The sequence below is a fragment of the Protopterus annectens genome, chromosome 8.part0, assembly GCF_019279795.1.
Source record: "Protopterus annectens isolate FY-2018-M chromosome 8.part0, PAN1.0, whole genome shotgun sequence".
NCBI classification, from domain to species: Eukaryota; Metazoa; Chordata; order Ceratodontiformes; family Protopteridae; genus Protopterus; species Protopterus annectens.
The window spans coordinates 479,373,175-479,389,307 of record NC_056741.1 but is presented as its reverse complement, the minus strand read 5'-3'; the positions used below and the strand labels follow the sequence as shown (position 1 = coordinate 479,389,307).

At 38.1% G+C, this 16,133-nt stretch overlaps 1 protein-coding gene across 3 annotated transcripts in view; it reads right to left on the bottom strand.

Moving 5' to 3' along the window:
* Positions 1–2,409: 2,409 nt before the first annotated feature.
* Positions 2,410–16,133, bottom strand: part of LOC122808893 (renin binding protein) — a 1,087,318-nt gene continuing 1,073,594 nt past the window's right edge. For all 3 annotated transcript variants that reach the window (XM_044080005.1, XM_044080006.1, XM_044080004.1), the window contains 2 exons: positions 10,610–10,697; positions 2,410–4,365 (listed from right to left, as the gene is read on the bottom strand). In XM_044080005.1, the coding sequence (XP_043935940.1) occupies positions 4,286–4,365; positions 10,610–10,697 (168 nt within the window). In that variant the 3' untranslated portion in view covers positions 2,410–4,285. The remainder of the gene's footprint in view (positions 4,366–10,609; positions 10,698–16,133) is intronic.

The window sequence follows — 16,133 nt, the reverse complement described above, 5'->3', positions numbered from 1 at the left end:
AGTAGAACAAAAAGGCAATAAAAGAAAGTCATACGGAACAATGGATTATTTCTTGTTAAATGAAGTCATACTAGAGAACTGTAAAAAGGTGAAGAATTTAAGTATGGCATGGACTGACTATAAAAAAGCATTTTATAGTATCCTACATTCATGGATAAAAGAGTGCTTAAAAATGTATAAGATACAATCATACACTGATTGACTACATTACAGTGACCATGAAACAGTGGCAGACCAATTTGCAATTAAGCCATGATAAAGGACAGATCATTATCCCAGGGATAAAAATTCAAAGGCGGATATTCCAGGGTGACTCTCACCATTGCTATTCTGCCTTGCCATTAACCCATAAAGTTGTTTACTTAACAGCTTAGGTCATGGCTACAATTTGGCTCCTAGAAAACAACAAAGTGTAAAGACTTCTCATCTTCTCTTTGTCTATGATTTAAAACTGTATAGCTCATCCAATGAGGAACTGAAAGCACAGCTGCAGGTTATCAAATCTTTTTCAGATAAGAATATCATTTGATCTTGATAAGTGTACAAAAGCAACCTTTAAAGCAGGAAAACTGCAGCACCCAGGAAAACATCAGTTTGAGACAAGAATGTGATATAAAAGAACTCTAGCAAGAGGGAGTGTATAAGTATTTGGGAATTGATGAAGGATCAACAATAAAACATGAACAAATCCGAATACAACTTAGTAAGGAATCCTTTAGAAGACTTAACTTAATTCTGAAAACAGCGTTGACATCTAGGAACAAAATCCAAGCTATAAACCAATTTCCTCTTCTGTCCTAGCTTACAGTTTTAGAGTGATTGACTGGCTCCAAAATGTGTTGGATAGATTAGATAGGAAAACAAGAAGGATGCTTCATGCTCACCAAATGATTTATAAAAATCACTGTATACCAAGATTATATATATTCCCCATTACAAAGGAGGGATGGGGCCTCCTTGAAATTGATTATATGTATAGAACTGCAATTGTGGGACTCCACACACATCTGCTGACCTCACAAGACCCAAATGTAGTGAAAGTTTTGAAACATGAGGAGAATAAATCTAAGATAACTTCTCTGCTTAATTTAGCAGAAGCATATCAGCGTCAAGCAGGAATGGAAATCAAACCATTAGTAGATAAAAATCAGGCAGCAACTGAATGTGCCAAAAAAACAAAAGAAAAAATATAAGGTGAGGGACCAGATGAGAAGGCAAGAAATGTGGAAAAAGCATATAGTTGCAAGTATGGAAAACTTCTGGAAGAACCTCATGTTGATCAGGAACGAACACAGGAATGGTTAAGGAGAGGCAAATTCAAACCAAGGGATGAAAGGTTAATATTGGCAGCCCAAGATAGTGGGCTACGTACACGCTGGTTTACAAAGTCCACTGAACATGTACGAGAAACAGACAAATGTAGGCTTTGTAAAACTGAACTGGAAAACAGTTGCACACCTTGTTGCTGGTTATGACATACTAATGGCAGAAGAACTGTATATTGAAAGGCATAATAATGTGGCAACACTCTTGTACTGGGGATTGTGCAAACATTATGGTACTGAAGTGGTTGAAAAACACTGGAAACATGAGCCACAAAGCATCAAAGAAAATGATGTTTATATCACATGGGATCACCCATTACCAACAGTTCAAAAGACAGATGCTAGAAAATCAGATATAGTGGTCCAAGAAAAGACAAAAGTAGCCTTGATCATTGAAATCACTACACCCTCTACTACAACCAATCACTTACAGGCTGGGAGGGTGACCTAATGGTTAAGGTGTTTGCCTTACAAACACAAGGTGCAGGGTTTGAATCTCACAAGGGATAATTGACTAGGCTTAAAATGACTCGCAGGGGCAGTTAGCTTAGTACTAACCTATGAACCCAGTGACTACAGTGTCTTGCATACAAATAGAGACAAAGTCATAAAAATATCAGGATCTGCAGCCAGAAACTTGAGCAATGTGGAAGAAAGATACCCAGAGAGTTCCAACAGTAGTTGCAGCAATGGGTCTTATAAAAGAAAGAATCTACAATCGTATTTAGATATGTTACCAATCCATGTAACCCTGTCTGAATTTCAGGAGGCGTCATTACTGGGCACACTGCGAGTGCTGCGAAGAGCACTTCTGGCTGACATCAAAGATTGAAACAATACTAATTTCATGAACTTTAATCATACTTTGACTTAGGAATGGGGTCCATTTCAGACACAGTATTAGAAACCCAAAAGATTTGGAGAAATTAAAAGAGAGTGAAGAATTCTGTAGCTAAGATGCTTCTCAATGCTCCAATACTATTCTCTGTTCTACTTCGTTACAATCCCCATGTGTTTGGTCCACTGTGGAGGGGGACAGACTACGTATTCAGCCACAAACATATTAACAAGAAAAAGCATCATGTCACATGAACAAATTTAATTTCCATTTTTTGGGAAAAAATCTACACCAAATGTAAAGTGCATCATGAATGCATACAATTGTATGCTTCTGGAGTAAAATCAAGTGCAGAGGTTTGGAGTCAACAGATACAGCTGATAATGTTAAAAGCATGTCAAATCACCATCCAAGTAATGGATAAACTAGTCAAATAGGACTTCCCTACCAAACTATAGCGAATTATAAATACATGGTAGCCGTTACAAAACTCACAATGAGTAAAGGTACAGAAGGCCAGTATACAAGAAATGCTCAGGAATATGTCATGTCTGATTCAATCTAGATGACTGCCCACTCTAAACTGCCCATGTACACTGCACTTGTGGCCCAGCTCATGGAAGAAAAGGGACTGGGAAAGGCCACTTTACTTACCCAATTAAATAAAACGTGAGCTAGATGGACATTTAATAAGGCACACTGCATTTCCGCAGTGGAAGGCAGATGGTTGCATATTACTTCTCCCCCCTTTGCTGTCTTTTTCTCGAGTGATACCGTACAGAATACAAAGTGCTCAATGGGGGTATTTTGACTGTTCCAGTAATGTGAACGATGCACAAATTCCTTTATTTTCCACTGATGATGATAAAACTTCTCAAATGTTGGGAATATTGAAAACATCTGCCTACTCACCTTATTTGAATATTCTCTGTATTTCTGTGTAGCTATCAGCTCAGCTTCCATGCTGCTTTTTACAAAGACATTTTAAACTAGTGATCATTCCAAGCCACCTCCACGAACTGAGTTTTAGAGGTGAATCACTAGACTGTAAAACTGGATCCTTATACAGCATTAGAAAATTGTAGTGTTCTGTAGTTCCAACAGGGAGACTTTGTAAAATGTATCACGTAACTATGATGTTTCATAAAATGACCAACACTAAGCTTTCTGTACAGTTATCAGAAGTGCCTAATGCCAGTTACCCTTCCCTCATCTAAAGAATCATCTCGGCAGTAACCAGTGATGTTTGGGACTGTAACATTTCAGGCATCTCAAGTCAGGAAGGATGGCTACTGCTTGCACTACTTTCCTGCCATCTAGTGGGTTTTAGTAGTAAAGCAGCTCAAAATAGCTACTTGAAAAGGCAGTATCGCGAGTGTTAAACATCTCGCGCATTTCATGCACTGTAATGTGCAATAATCCACAAGTCTGCACAGATGTTTACAGATATTTAGCTGGGGAAAAACATGAAAATACAGTCAGGTGGAGTCAAGGATGAAGTCCAAGCCCTTCAAAATTCAAGCCTGACAATGAGGTCTTATTTCAGTACTGGACTGATTAGGTAACAAACTTAACATCACTACCTGTTATGAGATGCCATTCATGGGGAAAAGCACTAGAAAGCAAATATATCACAGCTTAAGTGCTGAACTTGTGTCCTTCGGGAAGGAGGAGATACTGCTGAAAGAAAATGCTGAAACAATACCATGGAGATGAGCAATACATAAGACATCACAGAATACATGACTGACCATAGATAAAAGCAGACTCTCAAGGAAAGCTTGGCATTTCATACCAGTGTTGTTACTGCAATGTCACATTTACCTGTGCGCCAGATTACCACAATAAAACTAACAAATCATGTTGTTCACATGGTTTATGCAGTAGCAACCTAACAAATGCAAGGAAAGAAACATTTGAGAAAGTAGCAATAAATGGTAATACGAAAACAAGAGCAAAGCATTATTTAACTTTCTCTCCAGTGATGTACAGTAGTGAGTGTGCAGTTTGAGCGCACACAGTAATTCCATAGTCCAAGACTGTATTTTGATAAAACTGCTAACTTTGTTGTTCAAGTATTTCAGCTGTCACACTATTCACCATCTGTCTTCTTAAGCCAACATCAGCAGCCCTGAAATTCTTCCAAAAGGCTATCGAGTAGCTTCTCACACATGTAGAGGCAGCGGGGTACATGGAAACAGCCTACGGCAGGAGGAGAATATGATCATTATTCCATTACTTTGTAGTATAGTAAACAGCAGCCTTGCTTCATTTATGTTACTACTAGCACACACATCAGTTTGTACAAGCAGTAAAGAATGTCAAAGTAACCTCTAGTTTAACCCATTCCTTAAATCCACGATACAAACTAATAGAAAAAACTTGAAAACCAACAAGAAATCAAACAACAAAATGTTAAATATTGCTTAATGTCCCCAAAATGGTAAAAAAAAAACAGTATTCACTAAGAGCTGGATGTGAACATGCTTGTTAACCAGGTACTTGTTTTTAGGTATTGGAATGCGACTTTTACAATAGGTCATTATGTACGTTCATTGGTTTTTAGCATTTTTTTTTTTTATGCTTGGTTGTGATCGGTTAACAGGCACGTTAAATGCTGTTACCACTCCCATGTCTTCTTTCACTCTGAGATAGTTCTAGTTATGAGATGGACAAAAGTGCTTAGTGAACATTGTTTTACCTAGTTGAGGACATTAAAATATATTTTTAATTTAGTACTTTGATTGACTTCTTGTTACTATGGTGGTGGTGCTGCGGTAGTGTTGTTGCCTCAAAGCAAGACGTTGTCCCGTTCGATTCTCAGCTAGAGCGTCTTCTGTGTGGAGGCATACGTGAATGGGGTGTGCCTTCGTTGAAGGTTGTGCGTCAGGGCTGGTAACCCGGTATGTAAAAATCCACTACCAATCATTAGCGGACCGGAGTTCCGCTGTGGCGACCCCTAACCGGGAAAAGCCGAAAGACACAAACAAACAGACTTCTTGTTGGTGTTCATTTTTTTTCTCTTAATATATTTCCTGCCAAAGTAAGGAGACAGTATCCATATGCCTAAAAAACTCACCACACATTCTACTGACCTGTATGAAAAACTAGAAATTAAAATGCAGATTGTGGTGGGAGGAGTCCTGACTTATGAGCTAGAAATACTCTAACCACAACTGCTGTCGAAGCTCAAGTATGTGCTACATGCCGCCAAGATCAGCATGTGGAACAGCCTCTTGAGAGGGAAGTACATCTGGCCAAAAATCAGGACACCCAATTAGCATGCCATTTGCATATGTAGTTACATAGAACTCTTTGTGAGATACTACTCTGAAATGTAGGTTGTATAAAAAATGAGAGTAGTAAAGTGATACAAAAATGTAACCATGTTATAACATCTTTACGTGAGGTGACAATACTGGGTCAGAGTTTATGCTGCACTGGGGAAAGGAATAATTGAAACTATTACTTAAGATTCATAGCGCTGCTGATGTAGTCACAAGTAACAAAGGCATAGTACAAAATGGGAGGGGGTGGCTCTATAGCACCATGGTTAGCATGATATCTAATTGGTATGCAAAAAATTTAACTTCTAAATATAATTTCTCTGGCAATATTAATGTAACTGGTACAGCTGTAGTTACTTATCCAAGGATATTATATTACAACAGCAAGAAAGATGCAACATCATAATTACAAACATGTTGTCCCTAGCACCTCACTCATATGACTCAAACACTCTCTGCTGTCTGTTTACCTGTCAAATGGTCTCCATATATGTCAGCAATTGCAGTCTTGTGCTGTGCTTAAAGTACAACAGTACATCCCTTAATATCTGAAAAATGTCACTGCACCCTGACTGGCTCTCTACTTTCTAAAAGTCACAGCACTTTGACCGACTCTCCACTTCTTAATAGTCACAGCACCCTGACCGACTCTCTATTTCCTATTCCTATTTCAATTCTCATTGGTTATGTCCTTGCTTCAAGCCTGACGATCTTTAGTTATATTTGTGTACCAATACTATTTCACCTGTAAATTGTGTTTTAATTTAAGCCCTATCATAAATTTGTGAGATTATATAACTTGTATGTCTCAGAGTCTGTAAACTGTGCTAAATTTGTATTATGTTGTTTGCTTTTGTAACTTCCTTTGGAGCTTTTCTCCCCGAGATTCTGCTGAAAATGGACATGTATCCAGTCGGACTATCCCGGACAACATATCTAAAATAAAATAAATAAATAAAATAAATAAAAGTCACAGCACCCTGACACTCTCCACTTCCTAAAAGACAATGCACCCTGACAGACTCTCCACTTTCTAAAACTGCATGCTTAATAGTTAAAGCCATTTCTTGATATCCTTCATCCAGATTTTCAACATGTTCTTTCTCATTTGTGGTTTTGCACAAGTGAGTGAATAAGCAGAATGATAAAAATAATCCTTTAGGGCAGAACCTCACAACAATGTTGTCATTATCTCTTAACAATGAGACTGCTGTTTGAAAGGCAAGTATAAAAAGGCACTTAAGAATATGCACTTAACAGTTTTCCTTAAAGTGGCAGGGCAGCTTGATTAGAGCCAGATACAAGTAAAAGTAATCAATTTTGGCACACATCACAAATAAACTACTAATCAATTTCATTGGAATCTCATTTCTTTTTTTGTCCGAGAAATTACAGCCTCAGGAAATCTGTGATCAAATTTGGCAGCAATAAATAGCATACTTTCTTGAATTAAATGATTTAGCAATGCATTCCTTAAAATATTTTATATTTTAAGTTTACTACATCTGTAAGAGAATTTCAACCAGCCTGCTATTCCACATGAATGTTTTGCATATAAAATATACAAATATTTACCTTGTATTTAGTGCACTTAGGAGATCATGTTACTCTCTCAGAAGGCAGTCACTGTTTGGCAAGCAGGAAAGAATGGGAGTATGTCAACAGGTCAAAGGCTATTTCAGCGAATGCAAAGAAACCAAAGTCAATTCACACAGCATGTCAACAGGTCAAAGGCTATTTCAGCGAATGCAAAGAAACCAAAGTCAGTTCACACAGCATGTCAACTGGTCAAAGGCTATTTCAGCGAATGCAAAGAAACCAAAGTCAGTTCACACAGCATGTCAACAGGTCAAAGGCTATTTCAGCAAATGCAAAGAAACCACAGTCAGTTCACACAGCATGTCAACAGGTCAAAGGCTATTTCAGCAAATGCAAAGAAACCACAGTCAGTTCACACAGCATGTCAACAGGTCAAAGGCTATTTCAGCGAATGCAAAGAAACCAAAGTCAGTTCACACAGCATGTCAACTGGTCAAAGGCTATTTCAGCGAATGCAAAGAAACTGAAGCCAGTTCGCCAAAAACACCTTCGACAAATGTGGAGATTGCCTTTTTCTCTACTGTTGTGCAACTTCTGAGGTAGTATATATAATTCCAATGGGTATAGGGGTGCAGGGGGGCTCACCTCCTGGAAAAAAATGCTTCAATGTTTGCTCAGGGCAGTTTCGGTGACCTGGTTTCAGTTTATTTGCATTTGTCAAAACTGACTTCAATAGACTGACATGAATCCATAAGAATTAGGCATGTTTTGCAAATTCTGGGGAAATAATTCCTTAATTTGCAACATTAGTACACTGACTAAAGGAAAAAAAAAAAACTAACCTTATATGGAATAAACATAAAACGTGTAAAAATGAAGCTGCTCATTAAAGAAGGCAGTTGCTTGTTTGCTCTTTGTTGAGCAGCTAAACAGAAAAGGACCCAAGCAAAGCAGTGAATACATTTCAAATGTATTTGACATGCTGACAAAGGAAATTTTCTAGATCTGTCTCTCAGGGCCATCACAGTTTGTCAAAGTCAGGAAAGCAGTATTACCGTGACTTGTAACAGCTGGAATGCAAACTTGTACTTGCATCAGGCAGGGGCTAGTATTTCAAAACTACTATCTTATGCAGTTCTTCCCTGTACAGCTACCTTCATAGCATCTCAGACTTCCTATTAAAAAAATGCCTGGCAGGAATCATTCCAAATACCTGAAACTATTTATCCACAAAAAAGACACATACACCTTGAGAAGGTTTTCTTGCATGTTACTTTCCCCCATCTTGCTGCAAGTCACAGCATCCACTTCTCCTATTGGCTCTTTGTCTGTCCTGTTTTATTTATTAGCTTTTAGTCTCCTCCAGCCCTCATTCTCACTTGATGCCTCACACCTTAGAGTTAAAAAAAAATGTATATATTTAAAAAAAAAAAAAAATGCCAGAGGTGCAGAAAGACATCACTTGACACAACTCATTAAGCGGTCTTTCACGTTAAACTTTCATGAGAGTGCTCTCTCTACTAAAAGACTCTCATCCCCTATTGGCTGATAAATGCTAATCTGTCAACAGATCTTTGGCCCAATCACATTGCCCAGCATGATGAGCCACACTGACACTACACTTAAAAAATAAAAAAAAATTGTCTTTACTGGAGAAATTGGTAATAAATAAATACATAAATGAAGTTAGCAGCACTGTCCTGTTCTCACATGTACATATAAGACGTTGGCACTACGGCACTAAAAGTACAGGTAGAAAATGCTCACAGTGTCCATCATTTAACATTTTTTTGGACAGTCAAACAAGTAAATGATTGTTATGTTTGGCACTGCAAACTATTTTAGTTAGCTTACATACTGAACAAAAAAAAAAAAAAAAAAATTAACTATTTTGTTGGCGGAACATGGCTTCCCTACAGCCACTGGGCCTCAGGTGGCTAACAGTTTCACTGTTATTATAATCTGCACAAAAAGTAAAATATAGTGAAGACTAATTATCCAGTAACAAGATAAACGCGAATAAGCAGTAACAAAATGCAATTTACATGAAGACATCAAAATTTTTTTTATTTGTACAGTATTGACTAGCAGAGTAAATGCTGGGCACAAGAACCGGACTGCAGAGGCTGAGTGACAGTGACCATTTAGGAACAGGACTAATAAATACTGTGCATGCATGTTGACTGGTTATCATCCTTTGGTCACCTCCAGAATAAAACTATCTTCATTATACAGTCTAGTATTCAATACTTCCAATACTATTGTCCGTAAATAAGGCTGGGTAAGTTAGAAATAACTAGCAGGCTCACAGGACAGGATGGGAAAGGGGATAATCTGGTGCAGAAATAAAGATGCACAAACCTCTTCTTTTTCTTTTGGCTATTCCCATTAGGGGTCGCAACAGCAGATCGTCTGTTTCCATTTCTTCCTGTCCTCTGCATCTTGCTCTGTCACACCAACCACCTGCATGTCCTCTCTCACCACATCCATAAACCTTATCTTAGGCCTTCCTCTCTTCCTCTTACCTGGAAGCTTCATCCTTAGCATCCTTTTCCCAATATACTCAGCATCCCTCAAACCAATGCAATCTCACCTCTCTGGCTTTGTCTCTAAACCTTCCAACCTGGGCTGACCCACTAATATACTTATTCCTAATCCTGTCCACCCAGTGCAAATCTTAACATCTTTAACTCTGCCACATCCAGCTCTGTCTCCTGCCTTTTTGTCAATGCACTGTCTCCAACCCATATAACACAGCTGCTCTCACTACCCTCTTGTAGACCTTCCCTTTCATTCTTAATGTTACTCGTCTGTCACAAATCAACATTCTACTCCACCCTGCCTGTACTCCCTTCTTCACCTCTCTTCCATAATCTCGCCATTACTCTGAACTGTTGATCTCAAGTAACTGTCCTTGCAGGATACCATTTCACATAATGAATGAGCAACTATCAAAATGGGCCAAGCAAGGATTTCAAGCATTAGAAATAAAGGTGCACAAACTGATGGCACAAAATGAAAAGAAAAAAGTATTTAATTGCAAGCTTAAATATGTTAATTGCAAGTTTGAGCACCAACAGCGAGCACTTTGTATCACATATTTCTAGTTCTACAGTACATACACACAGGTAATGTCTTATGGTGCAGTAATACATTTCATTATTGAACAAAAATCTAAACAGGCAAGCCAGCCCATCTGGTAGCAGAAGTCAAGAAGCAGTAGTTTGGATAATATATAGTATACATTCTTAAAGAGAATGTGTTTTGGTGCAGTGACCTCAGGACTCACTTTAGTAAGTCTGAGGCAGCAGAAACAAAGCTCTTCGTGGGAGGGGAGCTTGCCAAAAAAAAATACAGTTTTTGGACAATAATCTAAAGATGCCTTTAACACTTTTCTTTCATTCAGCACAATTACCTTTGCAGCATGTTTTGCTATAAAGTAAGTGCTCGATATAGTTTGATTAATTTGCTATCATCAACAAAGGTCTTTAAGATGGCTGTCTATTGTGTTAATTCCAGTATTTTTCAAAGACAGTTATAACGTAAATGAAGCCGTGATGCACAAAGATGAATACCTAGCAAGGAAAGAGTAATGTTTTTATTAAACTTTTTTTTCTTACCTTTAAATGGACCTCCTTTAAAGGTGAGAGCTACTTCCCCCTGCTGGTTAAGGTACCCGTACCACTCTCCATGCTCTGCATCAGTGAACTGCACGTAAAAGAAAAAACTGGATCACTGTTAGGCCTTCTAGAAATTCTCATTGGACACAACAGTACATAGCTACATTCATCATCACATAATGTGCTAATTTACAGTTTTAAAACAATCAAGTCATTTTGTTGTGAACCGTTTCAAACTACTCTCAAACTCTAATAGCCAGCTTTGATCAAAAACATACCACATCAAAAGTAGTAAACTACTAAGTAACTAAGCAAACAAAAAACTTCCTGTTGAATAATGAGAAAAAAGTATTTACTATGACAAGAAAGCTTGTTTGTGTCTTGGCTGTAAAGTTGGCATTATATGAAATCCATTGACAAAGTACAGGGAGATGTCAAAATCCTGATATTTCTTTTTTAAAATGCCAAGGCCTGCAAGATATGTTAAGGATGTATGTTAACTTTACCATTACATACACTACACTTGTACAAGAGTGATGCAAAAATCTGAGGTTTACAGGACATACTTGCAAACTGCAAAGGGACCCATTACCTGCCATCCCTCAATTCAGCTGGCTTCTGCAGTTCTCTGGTTTGTCTAGGCCATGACAAATTGCTACTAAACTTGTAGGCTGGGTGAAGAACACGCAGCCCACATTCCAATTTTGCTAAGAACAGACAACATAATTAATCACATTTCATGGAGACGAAGGGGCAGCACTTGTAAACAGACAGGAATTAATTGCTTGTACTTTTTCACGTTGGGAGTTGGTTTCATTTTCATTCATGTACTAGTCCATTTCCTGGGCTCGTCTTCGTGCTGTCCTGCATCTGATTACCCATAAACCACAGTCACACACCTGGCGACACACTTCCCATAATCTCAAGGCTAACAAATCAGTTTGTCCTTTCTTCACTACATCATCACAGTCTGTCTTGTCCTTCATGCTGCTCATCTCATAATTGTACAAGTGCTCCTTACTTATGAACGGATTATGTTCCTGGGGGTTTGTTGCAAGTCAGAAATGTTTGCAAGTCCAACACACCCTTGATGATTAACAAATGTACTCAAAATTTTACCAATAACCACCAAACAAGCACCAAAATTGCAAACAACAACAACCAAAAGAGCACAAAAAAGCACAAATATGCACAATAAAGATAAAAATACTGTACTGTAATCATAAATAGAAATAATCATGCTGTACAACAAAGTTTGATTAGTAGAGTGTTTAAGTGCCACTAATACTTGACACTAGTACTATATGTTTTGACAGTAGTATATTTTTTATCAGCCTTGAACAGTAGTTTAATCTATACTGTAACAGCATAATACTGTACACAATACTTAGCTAAAGGATGGTGATGAGTGCACAGATGAAATGCCATCAGGAACTGGGACTATTCAAAGAACCTCCTGTGGATGTAGATGACATTGGTTGTTGTTCTTGCATATTGTGTCCCACCCTCAGCTCTCGAGATATCTATCAAGAAATTTCCACAAAGCTAATTTTTTCTTATCCTCCTAAATCTTACTGTATTAGGCAATAGCTTCATGAATAACTGCACACACTTTTGTAAACCTTTCAGTGTTTGCATCCCGAGGCTCAAAAGAAGCAAGTGCCTTCTCAATCATGTTGAAATCTTCAGCCAACTGCTTATAGGTGAATTTCTTGGGTTCCACAGCTTTGTGTTCCTCCTCTGTGACTTCCTTCTGGGCTCTTTGTGACTCTAGCTCCATCCAATCCTTGTGCTCTGCTCCTTGGTGTGACATTTCAACACTTCATGGATATCTTCTTCAATTTCCAATTTCTTTCAAGCACCATTCATGGTGGTAGTCTTTACGTCACACCAGGAAGTATCAGTGTTCTTAATTGTCTTGTAGATGTTGTAGTTCTTCCAGAACTCTCTGTGTCACTACACTGTCCCCTTCCATCTCCTTCACAGACTATGACAAAGTTCTGCACAGGTAGTAAGTCTTAAAAGTTCTTATGGCACCTTGATCCATCGGCTGAAGGAGAGAGGTGGTATTGGGAGGCAGGTAATCACCTTGTTGTTATCTTGAAAATTGTCCAGAAATGGTGGATGGCCTGGGACATTGTCTAGGACAAGCATGATCTTGAAGGGCAGATTTTTGCTGCGGCAGTACTTTTCCATCTCAGATGAAAAGAAATGGAAAAAACAATCTTCAAAAAGAGGTTTTGTCATCCATGCTTCAGGGTTAGTCTTCCACACAAGAGGAACTAAAGCAGTGACAACACCCTTGAAGGCCCTGGGGTTCTCTGAATGATAAATTAACATACGTTTAATTTTGCAGAAAACAGCAGCATTTCCACCTATCAGGAGTGTAAATCTGTCCTTTGATTTAAACCTAGGCATTGATTTTGCTTATTTTGCAATGCATGTACATATCAGGCATCTTCTTCCAGTACAACCAAGTATCATCGACATTGAACATCTCCTCTGGTAGGTAACCTCCGTTGTCAATAATTGCTGACATCTTGGGAAACTCCTCTGCCACTACCATGTCTGCACTGGCAGCCTCTCCACCCACCTTTATGTTGTGCAAGTTTAAGAGAGCCTTAAATTTATGGAACCAGCCATGGCTAGCTGAAAATGTTTCTTTGACAACACTCTCAATGTCACCACATTTATTCTTTAAATTTTCAAAGAGACTCATGGCCTTCTGCTGAATTAAATTAAGACTTATAGGTATGTGGCTCTGATACTCGTCTTCCATCTACACGCTCAATAGTTTTTCCATTTCTTCCATTACCACACTGTCTCTTATTTATTATCATGGAATGTATTGGTACAGAACTTTTCACATGTTGCATAATGAGTTCTTCGGGTTTTACAATTGTTGAAACAGTCGAATGATTCATCCCAAGTGAACTTGCCACGTTTGCAGTTTTCTCACCCTAGTCACTTTGCTTTATAATGTCCACCTTAGTTTCCATGGTAATACTGTAGTGCTTCTTGCATTCACCACCACTACTACTACTGGCTTCTATCACATGCTTTGTAGGCATGTTGGGGTAGTACTGTATTAAGGTTGTAAAAATAACCATGGCGCAGTGACATGTTTGGATTACTACTGTTCGAGGTGGTAAGTCACATTTCAGAGAGACAAGTACAGTACAATGTGTTTGTTTACAGGCAGAAGACTGATTGCTATTGCCACCTCTTGCATATTGGTTGAACTTCAGACAAGTTTGTTTTTAAGTCTGAAAGTTCGTAAGTTGAAAGGGCATGAATAGGGGAGCACCTGTACAACAGAAGGTCATTATTATTCAAAAAAATCTGAATAACCACTTTTTTTTTATCCATAAGTGCTTGAACCAAACTCAACTCTAACCACACAGGAGAGTCTGGTGTGTACAGTTTAAAAGCAAGACCACTACAGAAAACAATACAGAAAAAAATATATGCAATTTAAAGGCATTAAAACACAGACCTTAGCAATTTAACAAGTGCATCATGCAGACAGAAGATGCTAGGTATGAAAGATAAAGAGTTCATTCATAAGATGCAGAATGGGCATGCTAATTCAGTACTTATCAAAACTATACAATACAGCAGCAACAAACTATAATATAAACCATTTATATAAAAATAACTGTAGAAGTACAAAGACGGAACAACACTGGTAAACAACATCAGCCTCAAACTGTTTACTAGATTTCTTTTTCCTGTCCTTCAGTACCATTGTTCATTCAGCAGCTCAAACTTCGGTTTTATTTCTGTGCTTACTTCTTAAGCACCTTTTACAAAATTAAGGTATATGAACAATAAAATATATTAATATACAGTAAAAAAATGGAATATTATCTCAGATAAATTTACACATAGAATAAAACCTACATACACACACATAAAACATAAAGCTGTAAGATAATAAGTGCTGCAAAATTTACAAGCAGTTATGAAATGTAACAAATATAAACAAAGTCCAAGAGTTATAACTGATGGTGGAAACAGAAGTCGATAAAATAACAGATTCAAGCACAGCTTCTGGAGAAAGGGAATACAACAGCCCACCACAGATCAGTAGACAGTGACAGCAAAGAACAATCCAGGTCCACTGAACAGAGCCACGGGGCAGTTGAAAATAATCATCTGCAGCTGTACTAGCCCATCAAATCAAAGTCTGGGTCAGATGCAGTGCCAAAATAAGACCAAAGGCAGCAAACCAACAATGGCAAGATAACTTTAGCATATTCATTGTCTCAATTTGGGCTGCAAAATCATTCAAGAACAGGCAACAAAAATCAAAAACAGAAAAACAACATCTGAGCAGTAGCAGGAATGATTATACTCAGTAGCTCCAGCCACTGAACCACATGACCACCCACACATGGCAGCGAAAGTTAGGTTGCTGGAGTGGAACAAAAAACTGCTGAAAACCAAATTAGAGTCTAGGTATGCAGCAAACAAACAATACAGCTCAAAATTCTGCAGGTCAACAATCTGCACAAAGCTCTGTTTTGAAGAAAACATTCCTAACAGCTCCATAAATAAAACTCCCACTTGTGCGACATACTTGGAGTTCAGAGGCACAAAGTAAAGCAAGACTGCAGTTTGATGGTATCCAAGGCTGCCATCTCAGATAAGCCCTATTATTTAAAAGAATATTCATAAATTAACAAAGGAGGACAGCATTCAAGATGTACAGGGGCAAAAGCATCTGTCGTACATCCTTAATCCAATCCTTGAGTCTCCAGCCAGTAAAAGTAAACAGCAATAAAACAAAGGTCTATCATTCAATTATTTTAAAAAAGTAAGAAATACTATTTTAAAATAACGTAAATGTATAATAGCAATATATAACACACTCATGGATAATGGAGGTTTACCCATGGCTGGCTTTGTTTGTCCTCTTGGGTTTCATTCTTGTGACCAAATCACACCAGTCGTAGGTAGACCTTAAATTACCCACACTTGAGCATTACTTATTGCTTAAATATACAATGTACCCCCCACCTTTTTTTTTTTCTCCTTGTCCCTCTGTGCACTAATATGGCCAATGTTTTGTCCCACCTGCAATATCCACTGTGCCTTTTTTTTTAAGCAAGGCATGGAGAGGACTTCATTTAGTTAGCCAAGCTTCTGGTATTGCACAGCACAGCAGCACCATTCACTCTTTTGGCTTCTTATTCTTCCTTCTGCTTCCACTGAACCCCCAAATTATTCCTGATGCAGGTCTCACCAGCTGTTTGCAATGAATAATAATAATCTCCCTCTTTCTATTTGTCATCCCTTTCACACTGCATCTTTCCATCTACCAAACTTTTCTTATCACATTCTTGCAATGGCCTTCCAAACTTAACTCAAGAGACATGCGTAGCAAGATATTTCTTCATCTTATATTTTTTTTCTAGGCACATTCCTCAAAAGATCCTCTCATGCAGTGTAACATGTCATGCAAATGATCATTCCTGTAGTTTAGTCATCTTCCTTGTCATTATATCCACTTCATTCTGTT